At 47.6% G+C, this 18,233-nt stretch overlaps 1 protein-coding gene across 2 annotated transcripts in view; it reads right to left on the reverse strand.

Annotated features, from left to right (window-relative positions):
* Positions 1–18,233, reverse strand: part of LOC135396082 (myosin-9-like) — a 61,208-nt gene that overhangs the window by 19,450 nt on the left and 23,525 nt on the right. Inside the window, exons 7-10 of one of the 2 annotated variants that reach the window (XM_064627121.1) lie at positions 16,615–16,776; positions 9,217–9,308; positions 8,000–8,086; positions 5,627–5,816 (exon numbers count right to left, since the gene is read on the reverse strand). In XM_064627121.1, the coding sequence (XP_064483191.1) occupies positions 5,627–5,816; positions 8,000–8,086; positions 9,217–9,308; positions 16,615–16,776 (531 nt within the window). The remainder of the gene's footprint in view (positions 1–5,626; positions 5,817–7,999; positions 8,087–9,216; positions 9,309–16,614; positions 16,777–18,233) is intronic. The other variant, XM_064627122.1, reaches the window with a different exon arrangement.

The following is an 18,233-nucleotide window of genomic DNA, read 5'->3' on the forward strand; positions in this document are numbered from 1 at the left end:
TAGGCTTGGAATCACCATTGGTATAGCCGCCTGTACACGTGCACATGCGATATTTCATATGAAATTAGCAAGGTCTACTCTGTAGATACTAAGGTCTCACTTTTCCTGTAATACACCTACCCCATGGCCGCACTCTTCTTTTGTGTTACGCAAGAAACCGCCATCATCATCTTCCAGGTGATCTGCCACCGACTAACTGGCAGAAATACTTCAAAATGGAAAGTACGACGAGTGTTTTATGAGAAGACACAATGTCCACCAGAACATTAATCCAACCGGATGACAAACCCATGTGCCCTTTAAGCCGATATAGGACGTCTCTGCGCTTATTGGGCGTTGAATGCAGTGTTGCCAGGTCACCTAGGCGGAAATTCAGGTGGTCGGCACCAGAAAATTTAGTAGAATTCAGTAGATCTACTAAAAACAACTTTATTGCAAAAGAAAAGGGGCGAAACGCTCCTCCGCGACTCGACTAGTGGGCCACATGCATGATAAATCACGAAATATCACGATATATACGCGATAGAATAAGAGAACATACCTGTTATTTGGAGTACACAGTAAAGACGTGCTTGCACACCGTGATGCCATCATTTGCTCTCATACATAAATGTATTCGTATAGCTTCTACTGAGACAACATTCACAATAAAGTTATATCGTTACTTTTATGGCCCAACCACCTCATGTGAGATATGTTCAGTTGCGGGCATTGACTGTCTTGTACTGTGAGCATCTATGTGATTATGTTAACGCGATTATGTTAAACCCTAACATGCGCTTTCCGCTGCAATCGAACTGGCAGAGGTATGGGTTGACGGGGTATCCTGCGGAATATATGCGTAGTTCTGCAATGTATATGCTGTAAATTGTTTTACTTGGGCAGCCGCTCGCTTTTTTTAAAGGTGACTGCCTGGAGCCGCCACATAACACGTAAACCCCTCACTGTGTCAAATAGGGGACTTGTGTAAGTGTTCCAAACATGAACGACATGACTTTCCCGCATGTACGCGAACAATGATGGAACTAGAGTCACTAAATAAGCTACGCTTCCGAGTATCGACACTGAGTTCCAAGAGCGAGCATGCGCCATCTTGTTTCCGCGCCTCGCTACCCACGCGCATTTTAGCGCACGATGCCATCTATCGTGCGCGGGTGAAATGTTCCTTTCGTTGTTTCGTAAATTGGAGTTCGCAACGTAAAACCGCGTTCCAGGCAAAAAATTCAGTACATTTAAGCGCATTTTGATCTTTTTTCAGTATTTCAGTCGACCGACTTGAAATCCAGTAGATCAAGTGAAATTTCAGGAGATCTGGCAACACTGGTTGAATCTCAAGGAGAACTCAAGGAACTCATGTTTAGCGCACCTATAAAATTATTTCACAGGCCACTATAAATGGCTGCATCAGATCAAGTACACGGAGCGTACACAAGCCCTTCAAACGAGTATATTTTAGTGGCTGGTTACTCCTCCAAACGGCCGAAACCTAGACGAGGAAGAAGAGTGCATCGAGGCTCGCCAACCTCAGACCCTCCAAAGGGAGCATGGCTGAACATCAAGACCCCAGCCGCTTGAAACTCCTCGAGTCCCTGGCCAAAAGGAGCCCTCACGACTTCGGAAACACCGTCATAGAGACTACAAAATTCGCGGACGGTAGCAGTGGCAGTGCCCTAGCGTCGTTACCCAACGGCATCGTTGCGATGTGGTTGATCATGGTCGTCCTCACAGTTATTCTAATTGGAGTCTACATATATTACCTGTACAAGCCACACGAGAAGTCCGAGAAGTCGGCACAAGACTCCGAGACGACGGCCAAGCTCCTGGACCAGGACGAAGAAGAAGTCATCAACATTGACTTGGTGGGTGACGAACGACGGCGGAAGGCAGTGCAAGACCTTATGATTGGACTCAACATGAAGTAAGGAGGCACTCTGCTTAACGACGCATTGCCGAGGGACTCGAGATCGTCTCGTGGGTGCTAATGTTTAAGGGTCTGTAGGGCTGTTCTTTGAAAATCTCTTAAATGTGCAAGAGTAAACGTTCGAACGAGTATAACGCGGTTGTGTGCAGTTTCTAGTATACAAGAACGATGCGATGGGGAGGTGTCTGTTTCACTGTGCTGTGACGTTGTGGGGGCATGTACCGCATCATGCGGATCTGTCCAGTGGTTTTCACAATATCCGCTTTGGCATACAGGCCCTAAAGGGGTTGTTAGATCGAGACCAGAAGTGAAGTACACGCCTATCTTCCATCGCTTTCAATAGACCTCTTGCTGTTTGTAAACAAATGACGTTATAGTATTCGACAGCGCGCGCCACCAATTTGGTACAGTTGAACTACGCTCGAAGGTAGAGGTGAACAAGGTCGCGCCCGAAAAAGCCACGGTCTTGAGGGGATTACGATGGTCCCTGAAAGGGACGTGACCTTCGGTCCTACTTTTCTTTCAATAGGAGGCAGCGAACAAGTGTCCATTCGTGGAACCCAGCCCTCCCCTTCTGATTTGTTTCAGTTTCAGTCTGTCCACCGACGTCATGATGACGTTGCTTGGGTAGAGGTTTATTAGAATGTTCAATGTTCACTGATGAACTTACTGTTAAGTTACTGCGTCACGTCGTTGTGCAGGGGCTTCAAAGGGGGAGCGCATAGTGACAGTATAAACGAGGCAAATCTATGCGGGCGAACAGCCTGTTACTGGAGCTCGGCAAGTGACTGCAAAAGCAGACTGTAGTATTTCCTTTAAAATGCATGCATCATAAAATGCCTGACTAGCTCTGAAAGGGAAAAACTATTATAGAAATCATGTTTCGCTATTCCTTAACTATACAGCCACATTTCTGGTTTTTATAAAAACAATATGATCATGCTAAGAATGGCTATAATTGTCCATTAACGACAAGACGGGTCATTTATTCAGGATGGCTGTTGAATAGCCACTGAACAGACCCAGAACCAATGCGAATAACCTTGACACGTCTTTCGTGTGGAACCTGTCAGAGCTGCGTTCTAGTATTTCTAATTATCGGATATCTTTCCAACAAAAAAAAAAAAGACCACTGCCTTAGCTGCATCGTCATCCCTAGAGGGCAACGCATAGAAGAGCTCAGTCTCATGTGGTACTATTGAAAAATACGTTACCATTAAAACTTTAAAACCCTTTGGGAACTCCTCTTCACAACGGTACACAACCCTTCACAAACGCTACACGACCCTTCACACGACACTACAACACTAAGACATGGTCCTTTTGGCCCTTTGGTTTTTCTGGTCCTTTGGCGCACACATTTCTTACCCCATTGCACCACCACAGCTGCACTGGCGGCGCACCGCGTCGCGCTCTCTACGCGCCCTCTCCTCCTCTCCCTCGAAGCGCCTCTCTCAACTTCCGTGGCTACAGACAGACCACGCCGCGATTCTTTCGTAGCGAGGACTCTAATGCTAAAGCATTAAGAAATAAATACGAGAGGGCGTCGTATCACAGGCAAACTGAGCGAGACAATTAAGCAGTAAGTTTGCTGGTGAGTGAGGCTGGTCCGTTTGCTTCAAAAATAGAACCTGTTTCTACCACAACAAACCTAAGGGCAATCGAGCCCCGTAGGTTCCAATGGATCTGTTCTGGCTCCGTTGAAAACACGTGGAACTGGTGCAACGCAGGTGCAACGCAAGTGCAACGCATGTTGGCAACGCATAAGGCGACGTGCAACGTGCAACGCATGTTGGCGCTGGAGGTGATTTTGCGACCAAGAATAAGCGTGGTATAGTTCAATAATAGCAATTGTAGTAATAGCAATAGTAGAAAAAAAAAAGCAAAGAAAACCTCTTGTCCTGGTAAGCTGAAGTTGCTGTTCGCTCTTCCTCGGTGCCTCTGGTGTGTGGGGCCCACAGCCCAGCGTGACACGGAGGAAATCCCACATGCGACAACGCAAGAAAACGAAGCGAGATCTTTAGACTAGACAAAGCTACACCTGAGACCAATGGCGTAGCCACGGGGGGGCTAGGGGGGGGGGGGGGCTCGAGCCCCCCTACCTGCCACGGACCGACCCACACAAATCGTGCAAATCCGAGAACATAATAGATGTGGGGGGGGGGGGGGACCAGTGTGAGGATCGCGAAAGTTCTTGCAGTTCATGGCGTCTATCTAAGAAGCACTCTTGAATGGTTTTCAAAGTATGAGCTTTTCAAAATACTTCCAATCTCGTGACACCACCTCATTGGTCATGACAGCCTATACATGTAAGCGTACTGTAAACGTCTAAATCAACTATTTTCGTTCCTTTTTTTAATGCTCAGTTTAGCAGTGTGCACAAGTATGTGCGTGTTGTCGACACAGGATCAGCGGGGGGGGGGCGAGTTTTCGTATCGAGCCCCCCCCCCCCCCCTACCTTGGAGGTCTGGCTACGCCACTGCAGGCTGAGACAACTGATGTTCTGAGGCTGGAACAACATAGAAAGGACAAATACATGCAAAGCCTCAAATTGCCTAAGAAATTAACGATGAAAGCCCTGGACCGGTAATCCAAAAGATGTGGGTTCGAGTCCTACAGCTGGCTAACCTTTTCAGTGATTTCCATCTTTCAAAGCTACACCGTTTCCTCAACATTTCTGTCACCATCTATAAATCTCGGTGGAACAGAATCATTTCAGGAAAAGCAAAAGGGCGATTTTGCCCCACACTGTTACCTGAAAATGTGGTTTTAAAAAATCGTGAAGGCACGTCAACGTCCTGTACTCGTTTGGTGTTCAATTTGATACCTTAATTACTACTTCGCTACGCTGAATGGGTGGAGAAAACATCCCCCCTCCTCCTTACGATGAGGGGTAACGCCACAGTCAAGCTGGCCTTCTCATAACGTCTTGACCAGGGGCGGAACCAGGGTGTCCCCAATCCTTACAGAGTACCTCAATTGATCTTAGGCAATGTACGTAGCATGCTGTCCAAGACCATCCCCCCTTCAGCAAAATCGTAGATCCGCCCCTAGTCTTGACCCATATTCCACGAGACAAGACGCGCGTTAAGGTATACCAAGGTGAGAAAAATCTTCCCTTTGTTTCTGCGCATTTTCTGCCTACACGTTTGGTGACTGTCACATTTGTAGCTGTATGACACCATACCTGGCGCAAAATTTAAAAAGAAAATTATTGTGTATAAGAAGGATGTATCAGGGATTCCTCAGGAGCCCCTGATATTGCAATGACGTAAACCGTCTACCATGCAATTTTTCCCACACTTCTACTTTATCTGTGCGCTGATCTAAGGAAACTGCTAGGATTAAAACAACGTATGCGTGGGAATTGTCATCCGGTCGTATCACGTCCATACTCATATTTGAATGCGCTGTACTTTCGCGCTGCGAGAAATCACGGATCGAACAACGAATGTTACCTGAGTAGATCGAATGCAGCTGAACAATTTGCAGGGGCCATTTCTAGCGTCATAGACTGGTTTACAAGTAAGTTCTGACATTTGCAAATTGGTCCGTTAATGTGACAGAACCTTCAGCTGCACGACCATTCACTATTGTTTGCTCACAGACAACAGCCGGTGCACGAAACCAACAGACTACAGCCATAGTTCTCGATACATGTCTGCAGAAATGTCAACCGTGCTGATGTTAGTCGCATTTGATTACCTCATTCTTGGTCCGCTGTGCCGCCTCTTCCACAACGCAAGCTAAGGAAGCCTGAAGCTCTTCAGCCTCCTGTTCCACCTGGGCTTGCTTTAGAACAGCCTGTTGTTTTTCTAGAACAGCCTGCTCTGCTGCGCGGATGCTTGCGTCAGCGTGCTCCAAAGCTTCTGTCAGACGCTCCTCCAGAAGCTTGCTGCGCCATAGAAGATTGTGTTGAGGTACGGCGATACGAAGACGTATATGCGTTACAAGCACCACATGAGAATGCAAACTGAATCATAATTCTACAACCGAGATCCCATAAGGAGCAATTTAGAGTAGCTTGTCACGTTTCCAGCTACAGTCAGTGGCGGATCCAAGGGGGGGGGGGGGGTTGGACGATCGTCCCCTCAAAACCTCAGTTTATACATTAGATTTCCCTCTTCTCCCTCCCCCACTACGCGCTCCGACAAAGCAACCGCCCCCTCCCCCCAAACCGCCGGTATGGATCCGCCCCTGGCTACAGCGTTCTTCCCTTTGCGAATTGACCTCTACCGAAGAAACGTCACCGTGACGTAATCATGACGTTGGTAGACATAGTGAAACCGAAACAGCGCGGGCGGAGAGCACCGCCGTTTCACAAAGCCATATATTCCTTCACAAAGGTCACGTGTGGCTTCTTCGTATTGTACACACAAATGGGTTCACGTTTTAGTCGCGTTCGTTTCTTCATTCGCGTTCCCAGTCCACCGTGGAAAGAAAAGAAGGTTTCATCCCAAAAGTTGCATCGTCTGAAAGTCAATGTCGTAACCCTGTGCGGAATGTGGTTTGTTATTACGACTGAGTTCGTGCTTGCTTTGTATAGAGACACCACGTGCACTCCGAGAGGGCTACCGAAAAGTTAGGGCTACCGGTAGAATGGAGCAGAATAAGGCCATACAACTAATAACATATAAAGAATAGCAAAAAAAAAAAAAAAATCTTACAATATGAGAATCCACATTCAAACGTGTCTTTTTGTGACTTATTGATTTTTGCTATAGTAGTTCTACTCTACCAAGTTGGCGGCGCTGTCATACCATCTGACGTCATTTGTTTGTAAACAGGGATAGGTCTATTCCGATTTTCCAGGTATACAGGGTGTCTCAAATAACGTGCTTTAGGATTCAATAAAAGATGCTCAAGGGTCGTGTTGTGTACTGGCAGGCGGTGGGTTCGAATCCTACCGCCGGCTGTGCTGTCTGAGGTTTTTCCTGGGTTTTCCGAAGACTTTCCAGACAAATGTCGGAACAGTTCCCCCTGAAGTCGGCCCAGGACGCATACTAACCCCGCTGTCCCCCCACTCCTTCCTGCTGTCCTCTCTCCATCTGTCCACGTCCGTACGCCGCTGATAGTCACAATTGCTTCCTGGCGCTAACACGAAATCAAAAAATAAAAAAGACGCAGCGACCTACGCGAATGAAACCGACTGAATGTTTTCAGCAGTCGCGTATTGTAGTCACCGGTATTTTTTCATTGCGCTTAAAATTAATTAAAATTAGTTAGCTAACTTTTGAAACATCGGTACAAGACCCGAGGGAACGTTGTAGAGTGCCTGAGAAACACCCGACCGAGGTGTTTTCAGCAAGTTTAGCTTTATTTGATTTTTTTAATGCGGTTTTTTAATAGCATTAGAGTCCTCACTAGGCAAGAATCGCGGCGTGGTCTGTCTGTAGCCACCGCGCGGCGCACATGCGAGGTGAGTGGAGAGGGAATGAGAGGGGGCGATGTGTTGCAAGCACGTCGGCAGTGCCGCAGTGCTAGGCTGTGGTGGTCGACTGGTTCGAATGTGTCTGCTTGGGCGCGCCTTGGGTTATGAAAGCTGTGCAGCCACTTGACTGTGGCTAACAACTCTTACCCCCTACAAAGAAGAAGAAAGCGGCAGCGAAAGAAGGCTGACGCCGCGAGACGGCGCCGCCAAGCTGAATCGGAGGAAGCCCGAAAGGCTCGTTTGGCTGCGAATGCTGTCTTGCGTTAGCGTTATGTAAGGTCGTGTGAAGGGTTGTGTAGCGTTTGCGAAGGGTCGTTGAAGGGTGTGTAGCGTTGTGAAGGGCAGTTTACAAAGGGTTTTCAAGTTTTAATACTAACGCAATGGATCGACCACGTTTTTTTTCGCGCTCGTAAAAGAAAGACCGCGAAATACAAAAAAAAAGGTATCTTGTGACGATGCGCATTGCTAAGTTCTATAAAACATAACCAAGTGCTTATTAGAGCACCGAAGAAGCACTGGCTGGCCACTGTCCATTAGGCAAAACACTTTTTACGTCCTATGCACTCGCTGTGACGAGACAGTTCTTATTTCTTGGGTGCCCCAAACCTCTTGGGTACCCCACTCTAAAACTCCATAAGACAACTTACTTTTTGTTAGAGCTGTCCTCGAGTTCCTTAGACTGTGCCTCGCACTTGCTCTTCAAATCGCTTACTTCTGACGTAGAGTGATCAAGCCTAAAAAATGCAGCTTCATTTATGATTGTATACGAGTATGTGGCAAACAAGATGTAGGGAGTTCCATCGACATTATAGTTTTGCTGGGTACACAGTATAGCAAGCATGCAAAAATCAGAAAGGCTTCTAACAGTTAGACTTTTCCAAAGAAAACTCAAAGCAAACACGTTTCCGCTGCAAGCTGGTACTGACATAGTTCTCCACGTGGGGCGCATGAACTTATCACGCCGCCAGGAGGCAGCGCTCGCGCGGCTCTCACCCTATATACGTAAAATTTCTGGATGCACGAAATCTCCCCTTATCCTGCCATATGTACAGGGTACTGAGTACTTGTGACAAAAGTTTACGGAACACCGGGGTGTCGCATTTCTCCATTGGGGCGACACCCTATAGCAGTAAACAGGAGCGCACGCACATACTCAAGATGGATAGGATAGGCCGTTCCGACGAAGAAATACGCCACTGTCGTGCTCCGTGAATCTTTGTCCCAAGCTGTACATATAGAAACCTTCATATTTCTGTGATGCATGTAAGAAAACTATCTCACCTTATACTTCTGTCATTTAACAGGCATTTGGTGGGAAGAATCTTGAGCAACAGCTCTACAGACATGAGATCGTGGAAGAGAAGAAATACGTGGGACATGCAACACCGGCATGCAGTGCGCTTAATCAGGAACAAGTATACGAAAATTACGTACCTACGCTAAATTATTCATTCTAGACTTTTGATACCGATTTTTTAAAAGAAATACTACGCGCAACATCGATAGTATGAATCAAGTATTTTATATTAGTGTGTTATAAGTACGTTCGATAGTCTATATGTACACTGCGCAGAAAAATAAAAAAAAATACAGGTAATAGGACACAATGGACGTGGGAGACAAACTAAACTAAAATAAAATAGCTGCCACCATTACAGGATAATCAAGTATAGCCATGTCACGCACGTGTCCACGCCACGTGGTCATGTTGTGTCATGTATAGTGGTGGTTGGCCCAATAAAGCTATCACATTAAAGTGAAAGAAACGAAAAGCCCAAATAAGCACACAACGGCAAGTGATTCGCTTAAATTTTCAAAGCAGAGACCAAACTCATTCAATATCATACAACTGTTGTACTCGTACTTCGTTCTCAATGCCAGTTGACTTTCTTCCAGCTGTAGCAGCCTTTCTTGTGCAGTTTGCAAGTTCTGGAGCATTGCATCCAAGGTTTTTTGCTGAAAAAAGCGGAAACTACAAAAGTGAATGACGCCCTATTTGTTGCATCGCTGGTATATGAATTGCTCGTATAATTTCCTTACATGTTAGCCACAGTGCAAGGTGTGCACGCATATCATTCGATCATGTGTATTTGCTTTGTGAAAATGTCCTCAAATTGATACTTCTCAATCTAGCGTGCGCTCCCTAGATATGGCAGTCGCCAAGCTTGTGGCACCATAAGGTTTCTCTAGCATTCACCCCCTTGTAACTGAAGAGCTTAGAAGTATTAATTGCGAGTTTACACCGGCGAGACACCTGTGGTAATAAACACGATGATTAATTTTGCTCTTGTGGGGGTTGTTTAACGCATGCTGAAATCTGAACACATGGCATTCCGCATTTAACGTCCTTGCGGAGGACAATGCATGTAGTAAACGGTTTAATTACTCCTCCGTTCGACGGGCAGCTGAAGTTTTTCTGCTGGTTCACAAGCCCCAGCACGCTGCCGCCCCTGCTGTTCCGCCGCGATCACCCTCTCTTCTTTTTAAGTGATGAGAGAGGTCAGCCAATATTTGGCTTGCTACACTGTTTTTAAAAAAAATTATCAGGGCGCAAAAAATGCACACATAAAAATCCACACAAACATAGGACAATGGAAATAGCGCGGAAGCACACGCGTCACAGGTCCCGCAGGTTTGCGGCCGGAATTGTAGCAGGTAGCTTGCCGCCTTGCGGCATTTCTCCTCTGTAGACCATGCACCCAGAACATTGCACCGAGCAATGGTAAGTCGCCGGCTGTCCAGTGTGGAGAGACGCTTTTCTAGGATATTTCTCTCGTCCTCGTATTTCGTGCAGTACAGTAGTAGATGGATGTCACCTTTGCTTGAACTGTATTGTGTACACGTAGGGCCGTAGGTCGTGTTTAGCGTATACCTGTAAGCTCTTGTGAAAGCTGTACCAAGTCCGAATCGATGAGTGAGTACTGCGTCGGCTCACTCTTCCAGGCTCTGGTTTCGTTGGCTTTGTACTTCTGCGTCCCGATTTATCACTTATCCATGTGTTTTGTAGGCACATTTTCCCAGCGATTCGCCTGTGTGGTACAAGTACTTGGCAATATTCATTTTCTCTTGGTGTATCGGAACTATTAATTATGTTGGTACATACTTATACCTCGGCACATGCCAGTACAAGTCTCATGGTTTACGAGTGCATTAATTTCCTTCGTCTTGTGCCATACAGCCACAAGCGTTTTAAGAAACTTCCAGAACCCTCCACAGGATGGTGTCCACATCGTCCTCTTGTACCACTGGATCTTGCCTTGCTCGTGAACCCCACAGCCATGTTGATATTCTGTGCTCTGTAGATCACCTAGCTCATCGAGTCGATTTTCGCTTGGAGTTCGTTCTCATCCACCACCACAACTACACCGCACCTTGGATTCATTGGTGGCTATATCCCTGGCCCATTTGTGACCAAACAGTGGGCAGTTTGTGGTCACCACATAAATTGGGCCATCTGAGCTGGGGTAAGGTTCTTACAGATTTACGCTGCAACAGTACGTTATGCAAAATAATATCAGTCTCCAAATTATATCAGCGTCCTTGCTTTATCACCTGCTTGACATGCTGCCACACAGCAAGGTGAAGTAGGCATTCCGTAGACAGAGTGCAAAGCGGACGTGGCAAAGGAAGAGACCAGAGTCATGGGCGTACCGAGAGGGGGGCAAGGGGGGGGGGCACGGCCTCCCCCTGGAATTCCAAGGTCGTTTGTGAAAATAGTGCGTTCTTTAGTCATAGGTCGTAATGAGTATCCTCAGATGTCATAATAGGAATAACTGAACACCCTCACAGTCCGCAACGTACGTCTCCAGAAAAAGAGGTGGATGGGGGGGGGGGGGCGTTGCCCCCTTCCCCGCTGGAAGCACTTTGCCCCCCCCCCTTGTAAAAAATCCTGGGAACGCCCATGACCAGAGTGGTCTCTTCTTTTGCCACGTCTGCTTTTTTCCTTTTTTTAAAGGAATAACAAGGGCCTTTCAAGCTTGATCAATAGTCTTGCTCGAGAAAAATGAGCGAGTAAATGTAATTGAATAAAACTTTCGGAGGATATAGCGCCATCCTTCTCCGGTCAGAGACACGTGCAGCAGCGCCAGCTATTATGGTGGCGAGCAGTATGGAACAGCGATACATAATCAGCCTTCTGGTGAAAGAGAACGTCAAAGAAGCAAGGAGACAAGCAAGTGGAGCAAGGGGTCACGATTAATGCCCAGTACTACACGTTGATAAAGGGTGCCGTGCGAAACGCGTTTCGCAAGAAAGTGCCCTGAGATGTTGTCCGGGATGGTCATTCCTCGTTATGACAATGCCCGGTCCCACTCAGCGAATTTAACGGAGGCAACCATAGCCGAAATGCGCTGGGAGGTTTTGCCTCATGCCCCTTACAGCCTACCCAAGCAAGCAATGGCCGATGGCCGACGGTTGGCAAAAAGTTGGATGACAGCTGGCCAACGACTCCTTTAGCCAGCAAACGTTTGGCTAGCCGTCGGCCAGGGGACAGATCCGTACCAAGAAACGAGCTCGTTGGCCAAGCACGGCTAGGTTGGCAGGCCAAGCTCTTGCCAAGCTTGGTCCAATCTCGATATGTCGCCTTAGGGAGAGGGTAACGCAGAATGATGTAGTAGTGCATAAGTTCGACTTTCGATGGACCAATATACGAGGGGCGTTCAAGTCAAACCGGGACTTTCTGTCTCCTGAGTGTACAAATGGCTCCCGCTACTTCTTTTTCATCATTTTCACACGCGACAGGCCTCCGCGTTCACCACGTAGTGCTCCAAAGTTTGTGCAAAACAAAAGACACGTGCTAAACAAGATGGCCGACAACGAGGTGAGCGCGCACATCGAACAGCGAATTGTCATGAAGTTTCTCGTGAATGAAGGCGTAAAGTCATCTGAAATTCACAGAAGACTTCAAGGTGAGTATGGCCACGGTACACTTAGCCGCAGCAAAGCGTTTGAGCGGTGCAAATGTTTCCGAGACGGCCGTACATCAGTGCAGGACGATCCCGGCCGGGGCGGCTCAGAGCCCAGTGTCAGAGTTCCTGAGAACATCCAACTTGTGGAGCGCCTGATCCTCAAGGACCGACGGATAACATGTCTCGAACAGGCTCGAAAGACGGACCTTTCTGCGGGAACGTTGAACACTATCATTCATGAACACCTCCAGTTTCGGAAAGCCAGACCTCATCACCAAAGGAGTCCTCCTCTTACAGGACAATGCACGCCCGCATACCGCGCATCTCACGACACGCACCTTACAGGAACTTGGCTGGGAGTTGCTGCCACATCCCCCTTACAGTCCAGACCTCGCCCCCAGCGATTTCCATCTCTTCGGGCCACTGAAGGCGTTCCTTGGGGACCGCCACTTCAGCTGCGACGACGAGGTCAAGATTGCGGTCCGATCATGGCTGCTACGCGGCGGTAAGTATTTTTACGCTGCTGGCATTCAAGCCCTCGTGAAACGCTGGGACAAGTGCACTAGTGCAGCAGGAGATTACGTTGAAAAATAAAACTAATTTCTCGCCCGTAAGTTCATTTTACTTTTGCAAAAAATGAAAAGTCCCGGTTTGACTTGAACGCCACTCGTATGTATGACTCAAACCAAAAGCAGTGAGAAGCAGAGACGTTATCTTCATGGTGAGTTAATACGACAAGCAATTCATCATTTCAGTGTTGTTTGTGCACGCATCGAATTAAACTTAGATACCTTACCCTTCATTTTGACTAACAGGAAAGCAGGACTCTCGAATTTCTGGAAGCTCGCAAGACAACCTATGTATGTAGTATCTGTTCTTCCTCAGGAAAGGAATGCAATTGCTTTTCTTTGTGAGCTGTTTGGTCCTAGTGGTCTCGGACATCTTGCGAGCTTTATGATTCTCCCTCTCTGTTTTCTGTTCTTTCTTTTTTTTTTTTTTTTTTTGCACTTTGAACGTCGTGCACATTGTCCGTTGTGGGAAATTTTGTGCTAAACGTCGTGCTCACTGTCCGTTGTGGGAAATACGAGGAACCAATAAATAATGATAAATCGTTACCTTATGCCGTGAGACAATTGAGTATGAATGTGAGCGACGCCGCAGGAATGCTTTGGTCTGTATCTTGTCCTGCGTCTGCTTCGCCAGAGCGACATCATGAGCAGAACCGAGCTCAAGGATGTATGTAACGAGGTAGTTTCGGCGCGTTGGTAAGAATCAACCATGATTACGAGTGCGAAGGAACAGGAACAGAAAGGACTAGACACAGATGTCTCGATCCCCAGTCATTGTACGAATGATCCTTATATAGACACAGAAAAATAACCTGTCGAAAAATATTTTTGTTTTTTAGTTCTTCAGCTTGTCCTTAGGTTGCACCTCTGAAAAGTTAATCAAGAAGATCAGGAAGCCTTAGTCTTGAAGATACGAGGGGTGTTCAAGTCAAACCGGGACTTTTCATTTTTCGCAAAAGTAAAATGAACTTACAGGCGAGAAATTAGCTTTATTTTTCAACGTAATCTCCAGCTGCACTAATGCACTTGTCCCAGCGTTTCACGATGGCTTGGATGCCAGCAGCGTAGAAATCCTTACCGACGCGTAGCAGCCATGATCGGACCGCATTCTTGACCTCGTCGTCGCAGCTGAAGTGGCGGCCCCCGAGGAACGCCTTCAGTGGCCCGAAGAGATGGAAATCGCTGGGGGCGAGGTCTGAACTGTAAGGGGGATGTGGCAGCAACTCCCAGCCAAGTTCCTGTAAGGTGCGTGTCGTCAGATGCGCGGTATGCGGGCGTTCATTGTCCTGTAGGAGGAGGACTCCTTTGGTGATAAGGCCCGGCCGCTTTTGCTTCAGCGGCTTATGCACATCCCTGAGAACCTTGCAGTAATATGCATTATTGATGGTGGTACCACTGGGCAGAAAATCAACATGAACAACGGCAGCCTTCTCCCAGAAAACCGTGGCCATGACCTTACCCGCAGATGGGGTGCTTCGGAACTTCTTGGGAGCTGGCGAGCCCGGATGCTTTCACTATTTTGATGCGCGTTTAGACTCAGGAGTGAAATGATGCACCCACGTTTCATCGCACGTGATGGTCCGATCAAGGAACGGCTGTCCTTCAGTGTCGAAACGGTACCTTGGCCCTTGGGAGATTTCCAGACTTCTCTGCGGTCAAACACGGAGAACTGCCTCGGGACCCAACGGGCACTAACTTTCCGAAAGTGGAGCTGTACATGAATGATAGTGTTCAACGTACCTACATGAAGGTCCGTCTTTCGAACCAGTTCGAGACATGTTATCCGTCGGTCCTTGAGGATCAGGCGCTCCACAAGTTGGATGTTCTCAGGAACTCTGACACTGGGCTCTGAGCCGTCCCGGCCGGGATCGTCCTGCACTGATGTACGGCCGTCTCGGAACCGTTTGCACCACTCAAACGCTTTGCTGCGGTTTAGTGTATCGTGGCCATACTGAGCCTGAAGTCTTCTGTGAATTTCATATGACTTTTCGCCTTCATTCACGAGAAACTTCATGACAATTCGCTGTTCGATGTGCGTGCTCACCTCGTTGTCGGCCATCTTGTCCAGCACAGGTCTTCTGTTTTGGACCACCACGTGGTGAACGCGGAGGCCTGTCGCATGTCAAAATGACGAAAAAGAAGTAGCGCGAGGCATTTGTACACTCAGGAGACAGAAAGTCCCGGTTTGACTTGAACAACCCCCCTTAGGAAAGGTTCAGAAAAAAGGTTCTTGCACCATGAAGAAGTCTCGAAGGACGGTTATTTTTCTGTGTGAACGCTTTGAGGTGAAGCAGCTTCCACTGGAGCACCCCTCCCTATCGGCCTCGACTCTGCTCTGAGAAAGTTTCTTCTTCGCTCTGATCCATCTCTCTTCGTAACAGATGCTTTTTGTACCGAGGGCACTTTTGGATAAGTTAAAGGTAACTTGTCTCGCACTATTCGTAGCCACTCCTCACTTTCGGGTTTTGCAACGTCTGTAGAACTTACAACAAACTGCCTGTTCAGTCCCCATTTCCCCACTCCCGCTCATCGCGAATATACTTTGGAATTGGCCAAGGTGGCAAGAACGATTTCAACGATAAACCGGCTTGGCAACTTCAGTCTTCGCATTTCTCTTGCAAGCTGCAGCTCAGGGTTCCGCTTTGTAGAAGGAACTTCCGACCCCACCTAGCTCAGGCTTCTCATACACCAGCCTACCTGCACTTACGCTGTATTGTCTTCGACCACACGTTTTCCGAGGAGCCCAACCTCCGACGGTGAAGCGCTGTGAGACAGGAATTATCCGCAGGGTCTTCTATCCAGAGCGCTGAGGTATGCCACCAGTTTCTATCCGACTGCACAAGTGATCTGATAGCCCGGTGCTTTCGCTGGAAACCTCACCCATACTCGGCAGAGGTAGATATTCTTATGCATGGGTCAGGGTGTGCCCTACTGGACCTTCGCCTTTACCATATCGTCGTTATATCCTTGCGCTCACTGCATGAATGACTTCCGTCACTATAGAAGCATCCCTTCAGTTTCTGTGGTTCGTCTTATTAGAGAACGGACGCTGAGAGACCCCTCTGCCGTCCTTTAATTCTTGCAACTTTATGATGGAAGGCTTGAGTGTTGTAAGCTCACGTGTGTCCATCAACCTCTTGCACCTCCGGCAGTGGCACTACCAAGTCTTCCGCTCCATGTCAACTCGAGGAGCATGAGTGCTGTCTCTAACAACAGGACACCAAAGTACAGCTTGACGTTTACATGAGACTGTCCTTGTCATTTCTCGAGACACCATCTCTGGTGCAGCAATAATTAACGGCTATCTAGTGGTCCTACACGGTTAACCAATCATTACCATACCAGGCTGCCACAAAATCAGATACTGGCTTCGAACAAGTAGTCGTACACCGTAACAGTAACGCGGGCACGTGCCGATGCACAATGATCAGTTTCACTGAATGACACTTGCATGAACTGCAAGCTGCAATCGTATTGGAGGCACACGGATGCACTTACTTCGTGCTTTAGTAATACAAGTAAACATTTCTAATGAGCTGCAAGAACCTTAGTAGAATCTACGACCACTACAACCGTCATAAAAATATATGAGAAAGCGTTTTTTGCACACGCAATCGTGAAATGAAACAATAAACAACAACAACTTAATTTCGGGATGATGGGTGGGGAGTTTCATCGCCGGGGGCGATGCTCTACCCCATTGCTGGAGGTGATGCGGGGAATGAAATAATGAGCCCCTTCACAATAATGAAACAATGAAACAATAAAACATGATATAGACTATACCTTCTCCTGTAGCTGGCACTCGGCATGCCCCACAGAGCTATGTTGAATGAATGCCTTGGTGGAAGCACGACGAAGCTCATCCTGTGCCTTGTGTAAGTCGTTACGTGTCCTTTCCAGTTCATTCGTTATCTCTTCTAAAGCCTTGGTGTACTCGCTCCTTAGCTGTAACATTGAAGAGCTACGAATTTAACGAACGTAAGATACGTATAGCCGCACTGCATCTTTCCGCTGTATTGGAACAGCGTAAACGACAACAGGTGAGGAGCAAGGACTTCTTCCCACCTATAATATTTTGCCCACCAGTTCTACGGAGTGGCTACAAGAGCCCAAAGTGCGTGCTAAAGAAACTGTCGTAGAAACCGTACTGCTATAGAAATCGTAACCGGGTGAGCATCATGGGCAGCCTATGGGAAAGTCCTGCGAAACAGAGAAACTGAAAGTTTCAAGACACTCTGGATGTCTGAGCATCGTTCTTGCACACACACACTATGCCCCAGCTCCTATAGTCACCGTTCATCCCCGCGGATAACACCATCACGGATACGTCCTCTAAGTTACGGCAGATCGTATGCACAGGACTGAGAACTGACAATAGCTGTAAATCACGTTCCGAAGAGTGGCAGATCCAGAAGGAAGTGGGGGCGATCTCACCCTCCCCCCCAAAGCAGTGGGTTAAACGTTGGGTTTCCTCCTCTTCCTGCCCTGGTACACGCTTCGATACAGATGCTGCCCTCCCCCCAAAAGTGAGGGTCTGGGTCCGTCCCCGGTTCGGAGCTTACGTGTTCGCCTTCTATTAGCTACGAGCAGAGGTATGACGATATGTTCGAGTTATGGCTGAATTCTCCAAAACACATAATAAGTATCGATATGTTTGAGAGTGCAAGACAGTGCAGACAGCATGTTAGTTGACATGAAACATGTCGATGCAACGTTGTCCGCGCCCATCATTGTCTGTTTCGCGTTGCTTCGACATGTTTATATGTTTCAAAGCCTTGGTCATTAGCCTCTATTTCGAGCAGAGACTGTTCTACAAGAAGCACGGCCAGGAGAATAACAGTCTCTGTCCGAAATATGGTCTCCTGACCCCAGGCTTCATTCAAAGTACACCGGAACCTGGTGCTAGCCGGTGCGAATGAAGGGGATCTAGCGACGTACACTTCACACGAGTGGCTCAAGCAACTGAAATGAGAACTTTGTACGTCCGGCTCCAAATATTCTAGGTGGACGACGTTGACGTCTTCGAAGTTCGAACGCGATATCACTTTCCATTATCAGCATCTGTCCGTCCCTGCAGCACTTAGACCTATGTTACTGTCCCGTCGCTCTTCCGTGGTCAAAACACAAGTGAGCGCGCCTATAGCACAGCAACGAATGAAAGTCGCGCCATTGCCCTGAGGTAGAAGAAGAAGAAGAATGAAAGTCCACCGAGGGGTTGTGCCAGTGGGTTGTGCGCTTTCCTAAAAGCAAGCGTTACCATTAATCGCTTGTAGTGACCCAGGGACGGTTGTCATGTGTGCCATGACCACCGTAATAGAGCGCTTAAAAACAATGGAGCTCCAGGCGGTCGGGGCCACCAGCTTCCACGGAAATTTCAGCGTAGTTACAAAATAAAATAACAA

Source organism: Ornithodoros turicata, chromosome 5 (genome assembly GCF_037126465.1).
Source record: "Ornithodoros turicata isolate Travis chromosome 5, ASM3712646v1, whole genome shotgun sequence".
Taxonomy (NCBI): Eukaryota; Metazoa; Arthropoda; class Arachnida; order Ixodida; family Argasidae; genus Ornithodoros; species Ornithodoros turicata.